The 15,134-nt window shown below is 45.9% G+C and overlaps 1 protein-coding gene across 1 annotated transcript; it reads right to left on the reverse strand.

Annotated features, from left to right (window-relative positions):
* Positions 1-7,968: 7,968 nt before the first annotated feature.
* Positions 7,969-9,676, reverse strand: LOC141470395 (vitelline membrane outer layer protein 1-like). Its single transcript, XM_074156407.1, has 3 exons — positions 9,506-9,676; positions 8,804-8,907; positions 7,969-8,263 (listed from the first exon to the last, which is right to left on the reverse strand). Exons 1-3 carry the CDS (start codon positions 9,674-9,676, stop codon positions 7,969-7,971), a joined length of 570 nt encoding a protein of 189 aa, XP_074012508.1.
* Between the last annotated feature and the right edge of the window lie 5,458 nt (positions 9,677-15,134).

Consider the following 15,134-nt stretch of genomic DNA (forward strand, 5'->3'; position numbering starts at 1 on the left):
AAGCAAAAGGCCACTTCCAGGTAGGTATTCCATCATCACGCGCTTCCCACAGGGCTGCTGGACACAGCCTCTTGAAAATAATGCTGGTTTACTCTGTGTAATTTGGAAGCCAGAAGGAATTGTAATTATTCAGTTGAGCAATGTCCAGCCTGTAGCTGAAACCTTGTTTTCCTGACTGCCTCTAGTTACAGCCTAATGTGGGCTCCTGCCTGTGGCAGAGCCATGATTAATCGTTTGGGTGGTGATATTGCTTCTGTGATAGGAGGTCCTGCCAACCCGAAGAGAAGCTAATCCCAAAAGAGAGGCATGGCATAAAAGGTGAAGCTGCCCTAGGAGTGCTGGGGAAGTTGATCAGAGGGGATGAAGGCCCTGAAAATATGCTGGGTGAGCCTGTTCAGAGAAAGTACAAAAGTAAAGTTTCAAAATAAGAAGAAAAAGGAAAAATTGGAAGAGCAACTGAGAAAAGAGGCTGAGAGTAAATGCTTTCCCTCTTAGTTTCACCCCTGATTGGTATGAAGACTAGGAGAGAAAAAATGATTTTGAACAGGTCTGAGTCATCTCTTCTAATTTGGGGGTGAAATATTCTTCTGCAGAGCCCTCTCTCCTCTTCAGGGTGTGCTTCTGGGAGTCAGTCTGCCTAACTGAGGTGGCTTTAAGCCTTGCAGAGAAAATTGCAATTGCATAAAATCTACTTGCTGCCTTAATACAAGCGGAAAGAAATGTGTTTGGGGTCCTTGCTGAGCTTGCAAACTCCCACTTTTGATGATTTTGGTTTCAAAGGTGGCATGTATTACCACTGAATAATGAAAGTGTTATCCTAATTAATCTGGACCTACAGATCATAGTGTCTCTGAAATACTTTTTCTCCATTAATTAGCGATTTTAACAGTGTGGTTAGGTACAACAAAGGCTGCCATTCCCTGGCACGGGATATGCTCTAGCTTCTTTTAATGTGATTTTTCTGAAAGAGAGTAAAATCTAATTTTCTTTTTTTAAATCTCAATTTGGAAATGATTCTTTGTGAAACTGTACTAAGTGGAGTTCCTTTAGACACTTAAGCAAAGACTGCAGAAAGAAATAACTGACTTTCTGCACCTTCAGCCCGAGGGGTTGGAGATACCTCTTTTCTACCAGCTTTTTGACTGAGACAGTGTGAATTGCCTGACACACAGGCTGCAGCCAAGCAATAAAGATTTCCGAGCAAGTTCATAGACAATACTAGCTCTCAACTTGCTCTTTCTGTGCTGTTCAGGACAGCATCACCTCACAAGGACTTGCACTAATCTCTCAATTATGTTTTCATATTAAGAAGCCTCAGCACATTTCGATCCCTAATGTAATTCTTTCCTCCTGTGCAGAGGAATGACTCAGGTTCTTGTAGCTGTTGTGGCTTCCTTAAAATATATCACTGATTTTGCATGAAAAATAATGCTGGAGGCATATGACTGTGTAATGGCTGCTCTGTGGCCATTTTGTGGTCTTTGGCTCCCTCCCATTATAAATCTTGTATTTTTGAGGTATTTCCAACTCAGTCATCAACCTAACATTCAGCGTTCGGGGTGATGGTTAGCAAAATTATCTAGGAGTTTAAAAAGAAGCAGGTGCCTTAGTCAATGGTAAGCTCTCCTGAGACACAGCATTTCTTCTCAGAGCTGTTGGAGTTGGCATGAAAAGCCTTGGGGAGGGAGGCAAGAGCAGCAATCTCACAGATGTTGGATGTAGTTTGAGGTTCTAGCTAACTTCCTACACTAGGCACCTTATATATATAATAATATTGTGTCTGGCCCAAACAGTTTACAACCCAAAGAAAGAGTGGCACAAACTGATAGAAGAGGTCAGGGAAAAATGAGTTTTGTGGGTACCGGGCCAAACCCTCCCTCCCAACTGCAGAATCGCTCTTGATAACCTGGAGCAATTCCAGGTGCTTGTATCTTCATGCCATCATTCTGCTGGTGTACAAATAGTGAATTTATAGTCTTTAATCCCCATGACAAGAAAGGCTTGGCATAAATGGTCCTAACAGGTTTAAGCAGGACTAGCACAGTTTGGGGTAAGTGAACAGTGAACAGGTGGCGTTTTTTGTTACCTGAATTGATCAGTAAGAAATATGCTCCATAAGCTGACGTGGTGTTTCGTGCTTACTGGACAGCAAAATCACTCTGCATTCTGCATCTTTTAGGATGTATGTAAAACTGACTTAAGTAAGTCTAAGTCTGATTACACAAAACCCATCCTGGCAGTACAGTGGAAGGTGGGACAGATGATAAGTGCATTGAAATTAGGAACTTCACAGTTTGCTGGGAAGTTGCTCTAGATAAGAAAAAGGGAAATGTATCCAGGGATATCACATTCAAATGCATATGAGCAGAGAGGTGCTGGAGGAAGAGCACGGGAGAGACATGCCAGCACTGGGCAGCTGCGAGAGGACCCTGGCTGGCCCCACCAGAGCAGCACCGGGTACCTTGCCTGTCTTGCTCATGGCAATGGGTTGCATCAGTAACAAAAATACTGGTAATTTTTCCTGCTTTTCTTTCCTGTCAGGCCATGGTCTTACTGCTTTTTTTTCACTTAGCTTCAGCACACAAGCTACTAATGAACGTGTCATGCCAGCAAGCCAGCTTCTTTATCTGGGCTCCAGGCATTCCAGTCTGGACATCAGCCCCTACCAGGCTGCATCGTGTGGAATTTCTATGGGTTGTTTAATTAATACAGCAAATACAAATGGCAAATGAGGCAGAGATATTGAACTTGAACTTCACATGGGGATTTTTCAGCCCAAGAAAAAAACATTGGAATGGTTTTATGTTTTTTCTCCCTGCTGCAGTTATTGGGAGATGATATCAGAAAGTGCTACAAGGAGCAGAAAGAAAACGGTGTAATAAAGACATCAATTTAGGTTTAAAACATCTCTGTACCTAAGTGGAAGATGCAAGATGGCACTAAGTAATTTTTAGGCCTATTACCCTATTACAGATGACAGAGGTGCATTTAGAAAAATCTGTATGAGCAGACAAGCAATATTTAGAGAAGAAGGGGAATGGGGTTCTTAGACAATAGTTGTTTTTTGACAGGGCATTGCAATGAACTGGGAAAAAATAGCTGCCTGATGAGACTTTGGAATATGTATTACAACTGCAATCAAGACACAGATTTTAGCAAGATGATAAATTCGTAGCACTTTTTTGGCATCTTGTTTTTGTAAAATCAGATGTTACTTCCACAAATTTGAGGCTTGGAAGCACGATGAGAACAGCAAATGGTGCTGTCTGCTTTCTTGATATAATCAATTTTCTTTTTTTTTTTTTTTAAATACATACTTCAAAGTCATGACAGAGAGAAGAAGAATGAGAGGTGATTTTTTTTTTCCCCTTCTATTAAGATTCTCCCCCAGCAGTACCACCATGGTAGCTTGGTACTGGGAAGCTTTCAAAAGATATCCTTATCCCCTAAAATGGGAACAGGAAACCCCATCCTCCCCCAACAGAACCAGATGCAGAGACTTCATAGCTTAGGCAGAAAAACTCTAACCTTCTTTTCTAAAATGTCTGGCTAAAGTGTGTTACTGAAACAGTTATGGAAGCTCTGAGTGGCTGTAAAGAGCAGCAGGGCTGGAGCTGGTTCCTCTGCAGGCCAGGGAGCGGGTGGCCTCCCTAGAGATGTGTCCTTTTTCTTCTTCAGCAAGGCCACCTCCAGGCCTGGGCAAGGATCAGCTCCTTCACAGACATACAAAGGAACCTGCTCCAGGTATTGGAGTCATGGGGGTTGTAATGTCCCTCTGCTTTTCTTTCCTAGGGACAGCAGCATTGGAAAGCTACGTACGAGACTGATGATTCCTAAATCAGCTTCTGAATCCTGCATAGGGAAGGGCAGCTGCACTCCATGGACATATCCCTGCAAACACTGTGGTGAAGCTGGGTAAACGGAGGAAATTTCCAGTACAGCAATGGGTGCTAGAAAGCATGTATCTGAAGTCACAGCTGAGGCTGATCTCTATTTTTGCTAGAAAATCAAAGGGAAAATATGAAAGGTTAAGAGATAGAAAAGAAAAAAAGAGAAAATATTCAGGCCAAAAGAAATGAGGGACCACACTGGTTTGCATTAGTAGAGAGTACAGCCCTTTTTTAACTAATGGACTTTCCTGAGGTAAAGAATTACATCAATTCGTCTTGAAATGACACTTGTCAAGGGGTGAAGTGTCTATTATAATCTCATTTAATAAACTATTCAGCCCACTTAAATATGCTTTCTATCTGCTTTATCCACTGGAAACGTGCTTTAGCAATTCATTAACCTCCCTTCTAATTACATGGATATAGGGAGCACTCTGCTATGACACTGCAGAACCACAACACGAGAAATTTTGTTCTGTTGTTCAAAGTACGTGTTCATTTCTGAAAAGGGGCACAGAAAGGTCAGAGGGATGTAGCTGTTTGTACCCTCCTTTGGATTTACTGGAATAATTACTTGCTTGTTCAGAATTAGCCATTACTTCAGGAAGGATTTTATTACAGGTCAAAGGCACACTTGTGGAAGCAAAAAAAAAATCTCCTACTAAAACAAAAAATAACAGATAACATCAGATACAGTATTTTGACTTCAAGGATAATGTAAATAAGTACTTCATTAAAGATGTCAGAGGAAATAAGTTGTCTTGGAAGAGCTCTGAATTTCGGGGACATTTGCTCAATGTGGAGCCAAATTCAAACTTTGCTCCTCTGGAGATGTATTATATTTTTTTTCTGAAGGAAATGTGGTGGGCTCAGGATGAGAGTGCTGGTGAGCACAAGAGAGCTTCTAGGCTCGAATGTCTCCCAGTGCAGTTTATTTTCTAGTTTAGACTGGAATCCAACACTTGCTGCTTTTAGCTGGGAAGTTTAGAAGTTAGAAACAAGAAACTTGCCAGGGCAGTTTTCAGGCTGACTGCTGTCAGGAAGGTGGTTTGTTTGAAATGCCCAGTGCCTACAGGTAAGTTCATGCTGTCTGACACAAGAATTTTTGCTTTGGACTGGGTACTGGAGAGCTATGATGAGCATGGTGCTGGGCTGGTAGCACTGCTGGGAGGTGATGGCTACGACCGCAGGCTCAATGAATGCGTTGTTAACCATAAGGGCAGACCTAGCTCACTGTTGGCTATGGACAGCATGGCAGTGCACCCAAGGAAATGTTCCTGCTGGGTGCATGTCCAAGCTGTGTAGAGACCTTTATGGTTTGTATTTTGCTTGCTGGAGTGTAAATGGCATTGCATTGCCTTTAGTGCCAGTTCCCTTAACAAAGGTTTTATCTTGAGGATATTCCCTGTTGTACTTCTTTACTGTAATGTAACTGTATTGGCTCTTCTCTGACTGAACCAGTCCATATTGGGCAAGTAACTAGGACTTTCTGAGGAGGAAAGCTGGTTGCTTGCTTGGGTAGAACAAGGCCACCATCCCTCCACAGCTACAGCACACTGTTTACAGAGGTGAACCCTAGGTGTTCTATTTTAGACCCAGATGCCATGCTCCAGATGCTCAAAACCATGCATATGTGAATAACTGATGGTTCTGCATTAACGGCAACTGTTGCACATAACCTACGTATTTGGAGGAAGTGTTGCTGTGAATGTCTGCACATAAAATATTCAGCACCTTGCACACTCTGCCCAGTAAATGGGAGAAGAGTAGATGTTGCTTTACATCAAGGTGACCAAGGGCAAAATAGGCACTAAGTGAGGGGTGTAAGACTAAATATCTCAACCAGCACTTGCTGTGCATCAAGGTAAAGAACCACACAAGAAACGCAACCATGATTGAAAACCTTGGGTTTCCATCTGGTATTTCATTCAGGTTTTCCTGAGATGAGAGGGAATGGACAGAAAGTGAGCACTTGACATGAGCTTAGTCACTTTGTGGTGCGCTGCGGCAAAGCCCTGGGGTTCACTATTTTAGGGTAGTGACATATACAGTACAAAACCCAACATTAATCAAATAATTAATTTGAGAGAGTAATGGACATGGATTTCTCTTCCAGCATTTCACTGTTAGATCTTCCCAGCCCAGAAACTGGGATTTGTATTAAGATGACCTGCCATTGCATTTGGATTCAGTCGAATCAAGCATTTTTGTTATAATGGGGAGGGCTAAGAGCTGAGCAGGAAGATCATGAAATTACTTCTAATACTAGTTCTCTTGCAGGAACTGCCTGTGTAGACAGAACGTCTCTTTCGTGTTTAATGCCATGTAAAGTGCTGTGTACAGCAACTCGCTTAACTGAATGAGTAATATGAAAGTGGTATAATAATAAAAAGGTAATATAAAAACCTCTTGAGATATTCATGACTAGAATCCCATCTTTTTTGTCTCAGTGTATTTCAGAGTGCCCTAGGGGAACCTTTTTACCAGGAGAAAAGCTGAGTTATGAATTTTCCTACTATATCTAATTGTAAACAGAGAATCCCGAAACAGAAAAATGAGCTACCTCAAGAGTGCCTTTATCTCTTAAAGTTGGATACCCATCCATGATGATAAGTGACCTTGCTGCTGGCTCATGTGTACTCAGTGGTTCTTTTTTGATTTTAGATCTGCTGCGTTCCGGAGATAGTAGATGGCTCTGCGGGGCTTACCGGTATAGGTATGGAATAAGATAAGTATGTGGTAACCAACCAAATAGGCAAGAAAAACATAACCTTTTGGATTTTCAGACCCCTCTTTTCAGTGACTGGGTGGAAAGGGTTAAACTTGGAATATGCTTGTTGTGAGGCTTCTCCTGGCTGCATGCCAAGTGGCAGGCAGTCCGTATGGATGAATATGGGCAAACGATGGCACTGTTAATGCTTCAGAAACCACTGGAACATCTGGACTCCCAGCAGGGTTTAAACAAAGGTAGCACTGAATCAGCTGTGTCTGTCGTTGCTGGAGGAGAGCGATCAGACCCCAGACCCCCCATGAACCCTACCAAGGAACCAGTGGGGCCACCCCCTCCCCAGAAGGCCCTGCAGACTGGTGGGGGTCAGCGCCTGCTGTGGTGGGGGGCTCATAGGAGGCTGTGGGGAAAAAGCATTTGGGGATGTTGTACAACTTCTTCGGGGGTGTTTTGAGGGAGTTGTGGGACTGTGCAAGACTTGTCATGGGACATTTAGGGGAAGGTTCTGTGGGGGGAACCAGTGTGAGGGAAAAGGGGATAAAAGAGGCTTGCCCTGGGTAACAGCTGGCTGGTCAGTACACTCGTCTGACCGAGTTCTGCACCTGATCAACACAGCCTATCCTGCAGTTTTACTACATGTTCTTATGTAATGATGTAAATAATTATTACTGCTACTACTAATTATTCTTACGTTCTCTCTGCCCACTTTCTGTGTGGGCACACCCTCTGTTCTGAGCCTGTGTGAGAGACCCCCAGCACCCTTCAGGCCACACGGTTGGGCTGCAGCAGGAGAGCCACGTGCCTGCACCTGGAGCGGGACCACAAGCTTCCGGGGCTGGAGGTGCCGGTGCCGGCACTGGGGAAACCGGGACCTGAGGCTGCTTGGGGCAGACTGAGTGTTTAAACCCAGCTACCAGAGAGAACCGTTTTCCATCTGTGAGTATGTATTTCACTAGTGGACATCAATCCTGATGTGCCAGAGAGGAACAGTAGCTGCTGCCCATGCTGTTCCTGTGTGTGTGTGTGAGTCTATGTGGGTGTAGGCACAGTCTTAAGACACTGCTCTCTGCGTTCATCAGTGGCTGGCCCTGTGTGTGTGTGTGTGCATACACCTCCTGGTGACCCACCCTCAGCCTCGCTGCAGGCTGGACCTGGGAGCCGGGAGCTGCAGCAACCCCACCTCCACTGGACGAGGGTGGGAGGAAACCCCCTGGGTGCTGTAACATAAGATCTGGCTGCCCTCTGCAATATGCAATGCAGAAAGATGCACACTGCTCCCTGTGCAAGGACAGATTCAAGATTTAATGGTGGATCACCTTGTAGATGCTGGCATAGGGTGGAGGGTTGGGCTCATTCACAGCAGAAGACTCTCATATCATTGAGAGCTGTGTCGTCCCCCTTTCCCTGGGGTTCCTCCACCTTTGTCTGGAGCCCACAGATGGCCCCAGAGGTGCAGCTGCTGCTCCATGGGCCAAAGCGACCCCATGAAAGTCCCCTGCCTTCCAGCTTTGTCCCATCTGAGCAGGTGAACCTCACGTTGTTGGCTGCCGTGTCGTCATGCAGGTGCCACCTCTTTTCCACACGCAGCGAGAAGGAAACCAGCTTGTTGCTGGGGCAGAACTGGGCCTTGGTCCAGTTTCCCCACCTGTGAGAGAAGAAAACAACTCACCAAGACATGTTCAACCTCTGCTGTGCTGCAATTAACACAACAACTAGCCTGGGATCCTGGTATTCCTGGGGCAGGGGGCCTACCCAGGGATGGTGTGTTTCTACCAGCATGTTTCATTCTGCTTCTCCATCACCCCCTAGATGCCTGGCCACCATCAACCCTGTTGTTTCAGGACCCCTTGGGAATTTCAGCTGCTTGCTTTGTCCCTGTGACTTAATATCAATGTCCTTTTCAAAGTAAGCATTTGAGGAAAAGGAGAAAATACAAGTTCAAGATATGCATTTTTGAACTCTCCTTCATCTTTCAAAGTACTGTTCCCTTCCCTGGGACCAGAACTCTACCCCAAGACCTTCACAATTTGTGGCCAGGGGGACCTCACCCACCTCTTCAAGCAGGGAGGGGAGCCACCTTATAGGGGATATGGGTGCCTATGGAGGAAACCATCGCCCTGATTTTCCTTCATGCTCTCCCAAAGCTGCTGCCCTGAAGGAGGATAAGAAAGCAAAGACTACTCACTGCCCCATGGAGGACTCGATGACTGTGCCGTCCGTGCAGAGCAGGCGGATGCCGTTCAGAGCTGTGTCGTCGCCAAACAGCCAAAATCCCTGGTAGGGCTGCACCTTAGAAGAGGGGAAGAAAATGGGAGAGGTCAGCATCCTCCCCCTTTTCAAAGAAGAGATGAGGTGAGCCCTTGTAATGGGGGGTGGTAGGAGGCTTCAGGGACAGAGCCGGACACAGGTAGTGCTGCTGAGCAGGGCTGTGAGGCAGCTCCACGGCATTTCTCAGGGAGTCCTTTTCGCTGTTGCCCACCTCTGATTTTTTTCCAAGCTGTGGATCAGAGGCTCTGGACACAGGAATGCTTGGTAGCTGCTGTCCCGGGTCATGCCCACCCTCTTGCTGTGTGCTGTGATGCCCAGAGCTGGAGTGCTGGCAGCTGGGAGTTGTCCTCACCCCTTGGGAATGGGCTCTGCAGTACTGCAGACCCCAGGTCTTTTCTTACCCCATGGACTCCTGCTAAGAAATCTCTTGCTGGCAGAGAGCCTGGAGAGCTGCTCGAGGCTGGAGATTTCTTGCTGATAAGCCTGCATGAGCTGCAGATACAATGCAAACTGCTACAAGGGGACAAAGTGGTGTGGCCAGCCCTCCTGAGACCAGAACAAGATAACATCATTTCACAGCAGGGTCTTTTCCCAGCCCAAAGAAGGAGTGAAACCTTACCTTCACTTCAAATCCCTTAGCGTAGCCGCTGGGGCAAAACTGTTGGTGTCCCCAAGACCCCCAGGGGCCTCCATTGGGCACTGTGAGGACGGACTCATATTCCCGTGCCTCCGTGCCCCAGAGGCAGCAGGAGCCCAGCAGGCAGAGGACAGCAGGAATGAGCAGCTGCATCATGGTGGACCTGCTTGGTACCTCACTGCGTGGAGGTGATGGCGCAGGGGAATTTATGAGCCAGGACAAGTGGGTGGAAGTCCTTGGGGAGTGTCCACAAACGCCATGGGGAGTGCTACTTGTTGCTATGTACTGCTGTTGCCAACCTATCCCTTGGTGGTGGGGCCACCCTTGCCAGGCAGAAGGGCTGTAACTCATTTGCGCTGGTTGGGGGGCTTGCAGGGCTGTGAAAACTTGTGGATGGGAGGGAAGGAAAGGGGGTAGCACTCCACAAGGGGTGCTCTGGTTTTGAGGAAGATCCCAGCAATGCTGTGAGGCGGGTGTTGGGGAGAGTGAGGTGGGAGGAGATGTGGTGGACTGGAAAGAGAAGAAACCTCTGAAGGGGCTGAGGCAAAATGGAGGTGGAGGGGTCTCAGGGTCCTTCACCCTGTGGAAGTCCTCACTTGCTTCCTCTTCCTCACTTTTCTTCTCTTCTCACTGTTGTACTGCGGCTGAGGAAGATGCCTGCACTGGAAGCCGTTGCATTTTGCTCCAGGACATGTATTAAGTGTAGGTGACTGTGTAAAGGCTGGCAACCCTTCTCACGGGGCAAGTGCTCTAGCTGCCAAACATATCGTGTGGCCTTTGCAGAACTCACACCAGTTTGTTCATATCTTTCTTGTCCTGGGGGCAGGGGAATGAGAGCAAAACTGCATGCAGTCCCATCGTCCCATGGACTCGTGCAGACACAACTCCCAGCTGCTCAGGTGTATCTTTAGGGGGTGTGAGCATACAGAGAGGGTGGGAGTTCCCAACAGAAGCAGACCCTACTTCCACTCTCAGACGTGAATTCCTGTTGCATACTTTCATCCTCCAGATGGACTAGCTGGAAAGAAACCTCTGCTGACAGCAATATTCATGGGTATCCTGTGAGTAGTTGCTAAGTAGGATGTTAAGCTTCTCACAGTCCCATTGAAGAGTCAGTGATGATGCCAGCTGTGAGAGTTGTCCTGTGAGGTCTATACCAGCAGTATATCCTACACCATAAACACAGCCAACATAGGGAGAAAGAGTTATTCCAGGCTTCAGTTACTGAAGAATGGAATAGCCTGCTTCTGTAATAGCTGTTTTGTGCAGGTGAGGGAGAAAGTGTTGCTTTCAGTTGAAATCCTCTGATGTTATTCCTTGGGTAAAATTGTAAAGATCCCAGTTACTTACTGCACCCACGGGACACAATGAGGATGAAAATGTCTTTTTGTGTCATTGTATCTCATAGGCAACAGGAACACAGCAGAAAGAAGACAACAGGGATGAAGGGCTGTGTGGTCAGGGTCCTGATCTGGAGAATGGATAGCTCATGGCTACTTTGCCACTACAGCAAGATAGGACTTTCTAAGCTTGAGGTGGCAACTGGATTTCCTCATAAGAGTGGCAGCAACCACATCAAGAGCAATGGGCCATTGCCAGGTACCATATACAGTAAAGAGCTGTGAATAAGTGATATGATCAACCCTCTTCATTAACCATGTCGGTTGCTTGATGAGGCTTTCAGGATATGTAGAAAGTTATGGCTTTAAGGTGGAGCAGTGGCAGAGGCACGTAGAACCATGAAAGAATATTAAGGAGAAGCAGTGAAGAGGAGCTAGGTAGGGGAGGAGACCCGAACTGGCTGACCCGAAAAAAGTAGAGATGTTTTACAGTTTGTAGTTATATCCACAGAGCTGAATCTTGTTCTGTTTGAGTCCCTCCTATTGAGAGGGACTGTTTTCTTTGTCTTCTACTTTTACACAGCTTCTCCTGTTTCCTCTCCATCGATCAATCTGAGCTCTAGCCCCAGTGGTCCTGAAACTGCAGGTAGGACAAGGGGGATCCTGGCTGGGGAAAGACCCCTTTTTCGGCTGCCTGGGGAGGAGGCAGCCAGAGGCAGTGGCACCAGGTCAGTGGTTCTGTGATACTCCAGCAGGAAGCAGTGAAAACAATTCACACTAGTAATTAACTCTGCCTGTGGGAGAAAGCAGACATGCAGTATGCATTTCTGTAACTTCAGAGTGGGGAGCTAGAAAACAAGGAAGGAACTAATCTCAGCTTCATGTTTCCCTCTCTTGTCTCTCATTAATTTTTAACCCTTCCAGAGTGATGAATCTTCTTCTTGAGTCAAAGAAGTTTTTGAGTTTTTTCCCTCTACAGAAAACCTTCCCAGCTTTAGGAGAGGCATGGACTGGAATGAAAATGCTGGGATCAGTATCAGCAATTGCATTTGTGCTGCTGGCGTACAGGGCCAATGAGTGCTTTTGGATAAAAGTTCATACACTGAACTTCCCCAACTATCCAGTGATGTCTCCAACAGTCCTGCTAATGAACATTTTCTCACCTGGGGAAGCTCTTTCTCTTCACTCCCTGCTTCTTTTTCTCTTCTGTTAACCTGCAGTCCTCTGGTCAGGCAGGGAAAGTACCAGCTTGCAAGCCCAGGATGGGAGGATTTTTCATTATGTTAGATTGGGAATCTGGGGTTTGAATTACTCAGTGAGTCTGGAAACATCTTTGCTGGTTAGCTTTGGCAGCTAGTTGTAGGGTCATGTTATGTATCACATTTTTTTTTTTTCTTTTAATCAAATTATTGGAAGGCAGGATAGCATTAGACTCAGCAATAGAAATGAAGACATGATGGCCAGTGCCACCAGTGTCACTGACGGGCTCAGCTTTGGGCAGCAGCAGATCCATCTTGGACCTGGCTGGTACTGGCTGTGTCTGACACGGGGGCAGCTCCTGGTGTCTTCTCACAGCAGCCCCTCCTGAAGTCCCTCCACTGCAAAGACTTTGCCATGTAAATCTGGTAAACACCGGCAGACTCTACTGTAGTATATAAGCTGGAATAAGAGGTCTGTAGTTACTCAGATCGCCCTTGGAACAATTTTTTAAAATTGACCTCATGTTTGCCTGTTTAACCTTCCAGTAATTTTAAATGACACATTATCCATCACTGCTATGACCTTAGCTCTTCCAGTTTAGAGACATCTTAGACCTCTTGAGTGCTTAGTATCAATTCTCGTTATTTTTTGCTATTCACTCTGTGAATTTTTTTCATCTCTCTACTAAGTTAATTTTAATTTCTACCTATTCTTTCCTAAGATCCCTAATGCCCAAGAGTGGTTAGAACCACCTAAACACAAAATTTCTTCCACTATGAGCATCGACACAACTAAATAATTAAAAAATCACCATATTTGCTGTGGTCTTCTTATACCATCAGCTGGTCCTACAGATTTTCTGACAGAAGCCTGAATCTTTGAAGTGAAGAAACATTATTAGCATTAATTGCCTTTGCCATTTGTTTCTCAAAATGCTTTTTGTCTGCTGTGTTTTTACATGCAATCTGCCACCAGATATGTTACTTCTATTTTTTCCATTTGGCCACAGTTTTAGCTTTCACTGTTTCCTGCAGCCTCCCTTACCTTATGGTTCACCAGTGCCTATTTCCTTTTACCCTTCCTCAAGTCCTTATTAACAAGGTGTGTGCACTGGTCCTGTACTTCCAGCACCATAACTTTTAGACCACTCCTGGAGTTAATGTGCAAGCTCTAGGGTCTCCTTTGCAGCCTGCCCTTTGACAGGAAGAATGGAGAAGGACTCCCTGCAGGATCCTTGTCCATGGTTTGTCTGTGAGCAAGGGGAAGAGAGAGCCAGGAGCTATTCTGAGCACTCCTGAGGACTAGGCAACAGAGACCTGCAGTATCACCTCAGTCCCGCGATGGTGAACAGAAAGAGACGGGCATCCTGCAGCTGTGAACATGCCCCGTGCCAACAACAATCTCTACTACTGTTTATAAGATTACTCAGAATTTTTTTAAGAAGTAAAATGCCACTGAGGAACATCGTAACACAAATTACAGCTGTTACCCGAGGAAGCCAGAAGGCAGGTCAGTGGCCTTTCCCAAGGACTTGCCTGCCTGTTGCCCAATTTGTTCCCACCCGATCAATGAGCAGGAGCCCTGGATGCGGCTGGGTGGGGAGTGAGGGACTGATGCTGCCCCACAACCCCATGGAGAGCTTGTGGGGAGGGTTTTCTGCAGATCTGGAGAGGAGAGCGCCAAAGTGACTGATAAATATCAACTAGATGTATCACAGTGTTACTGACATAACTGTGAAAGCAAAACTCTTCTCTTGGCTTGTCCTCTAAGTTAGTTCTAAACACATTTTCTTCCTGATTTATGCTCTTCTTTCCAGTTTACACTGTCCCTTCTCTACTTTCATCAATTCCCAGACGCTATCTCATCCCTTCACTTTCCTTAGCCACACAGATTTATCCTTTTGAGCTCTTCCTTTGCACTTCTTTCTGATATTTTTTGTGTTGTCTGGGAACTTTGGACACTTGAAGAGCTAAACCCCCATAAAGTTTTGTCTGCAAAATCTTTAATTTCTTCTTCAATAACACCCCTCCAGTCTCAAATCTGAGTTTCAGGTATTCTTTACACTAACATAGAGCAAGTTGATTGCAAAAAAGGCAATGAAAAAAAAGCAAACAATGAAAATACCTCAAGCAAAAAAAAATTCTTCTTGTGAGACTGGATATTGCAAGTACAAGGGCAGAAGGGAGACCATAGAAAAGGGGAGGTTTTTTTCTTTCAATGCAAATCCCTTGGTATAGCCACAGGAGGAAAAAATGCATCATCCCTTTTTTTCCCCAGGAGCCTCCACAGGCGCAGCAGGGACAGAGCTGTGCTGTTGAGCTCCTTTGTGCTGAGCAGGGCAAGAAAAGAGCAGGGAGGCAGAGACCAGCTGCAGCAGGGTTGCATGATGACCATTCATCTTGAGCCTACTGAGAGAGCAGTCACTGGGCAGCTCCCAGCTTTGGAAATGGGGGAATTTATATTCCAACAACATAGGTTGATCCAACCTTTATAACCACTGTTGGTATCTGCTCCTGTGAGAAGCTGTCAGGGTAAGGAGAGCCACGGCTCAGTACGACAGTAAGACAGGAAAACTGGCCATGTTTGCTGGGAATGAGCTGGCGCAGTTGGGCATCTCCTTGAAGTTCATTAATAGGAAAAGTGGATGTTAGAGTGTAAAACAGGTCCTCAGTTGGCCACGCAAAGGTGCAGCCAGAGAGCTTTTATCTTTTCACGGTCCCATGTGCAGGACTGATGGCTATTTCCATTGACCCCCAACATCATCAGTGTCCCCTTTCTTGGGCTCCCCCAGGCTCCCTGCTAACCTGTGCTCCAGCCACTGCATGCACTGACCTCTTCTGTCTTTCAACTCCTGTCTCTCTGGGACATGCTGGCATATGAAAAATGATCTTGATCTGGGGCTATGTGACATACCTATGGCATAAGGACATGCATTTCTGACGTTACTGGCTAGGACCTCTAAGATGAAGCAGATGGCGTGCATTATGTGTTATTTTTTTATTGTTCTCAGATGGGAAACAGATAATAACTTGAGTTAAGCTTTGTTTTCTCATATCTCTTGCTTTGTCTTG

Source organism: Numenius arquata, chromosome 1 (genome assembly GCF_964106895.1).
Source record: "Numenius arquata chromosome 1, bNumArq3.hap1.1, whole genome shotgun sequence".
In the NCBI taxonomy this organism is placed as follows: domain Eukaryota; kingdom Metazoa; phylum Chordata; class Aves; order Charadriiformes; family Scolopacidae; genus Numenius; species Numenius arquata.

Bases quoted from the DNA above. Each gene is read 5' to 3' on its own strand.
- LOC141470395 (XM_074156407.1), bottom strand. From the start codon at position 9,676: ATGCAGCTGCTCATTCCTGCTGTCCTCTGCCTGCTGGGCTCCTGCTGC. The intron at 8,908-9,505 runs GTAAGGTTTCAC...CCCTCTTCTAAG, and splicing joins CTAAGGGATTTGAAGTGAAG to GTGCAGCCCTACCAGGGATT. The intron at 8,264-8,803 runs GTGAGTAGTCTT...CTTCTCTCACAG, and splicing joins ATCGAGTCCTCCATGGGGCA to GTGGGGAAACTGGACCAAGG.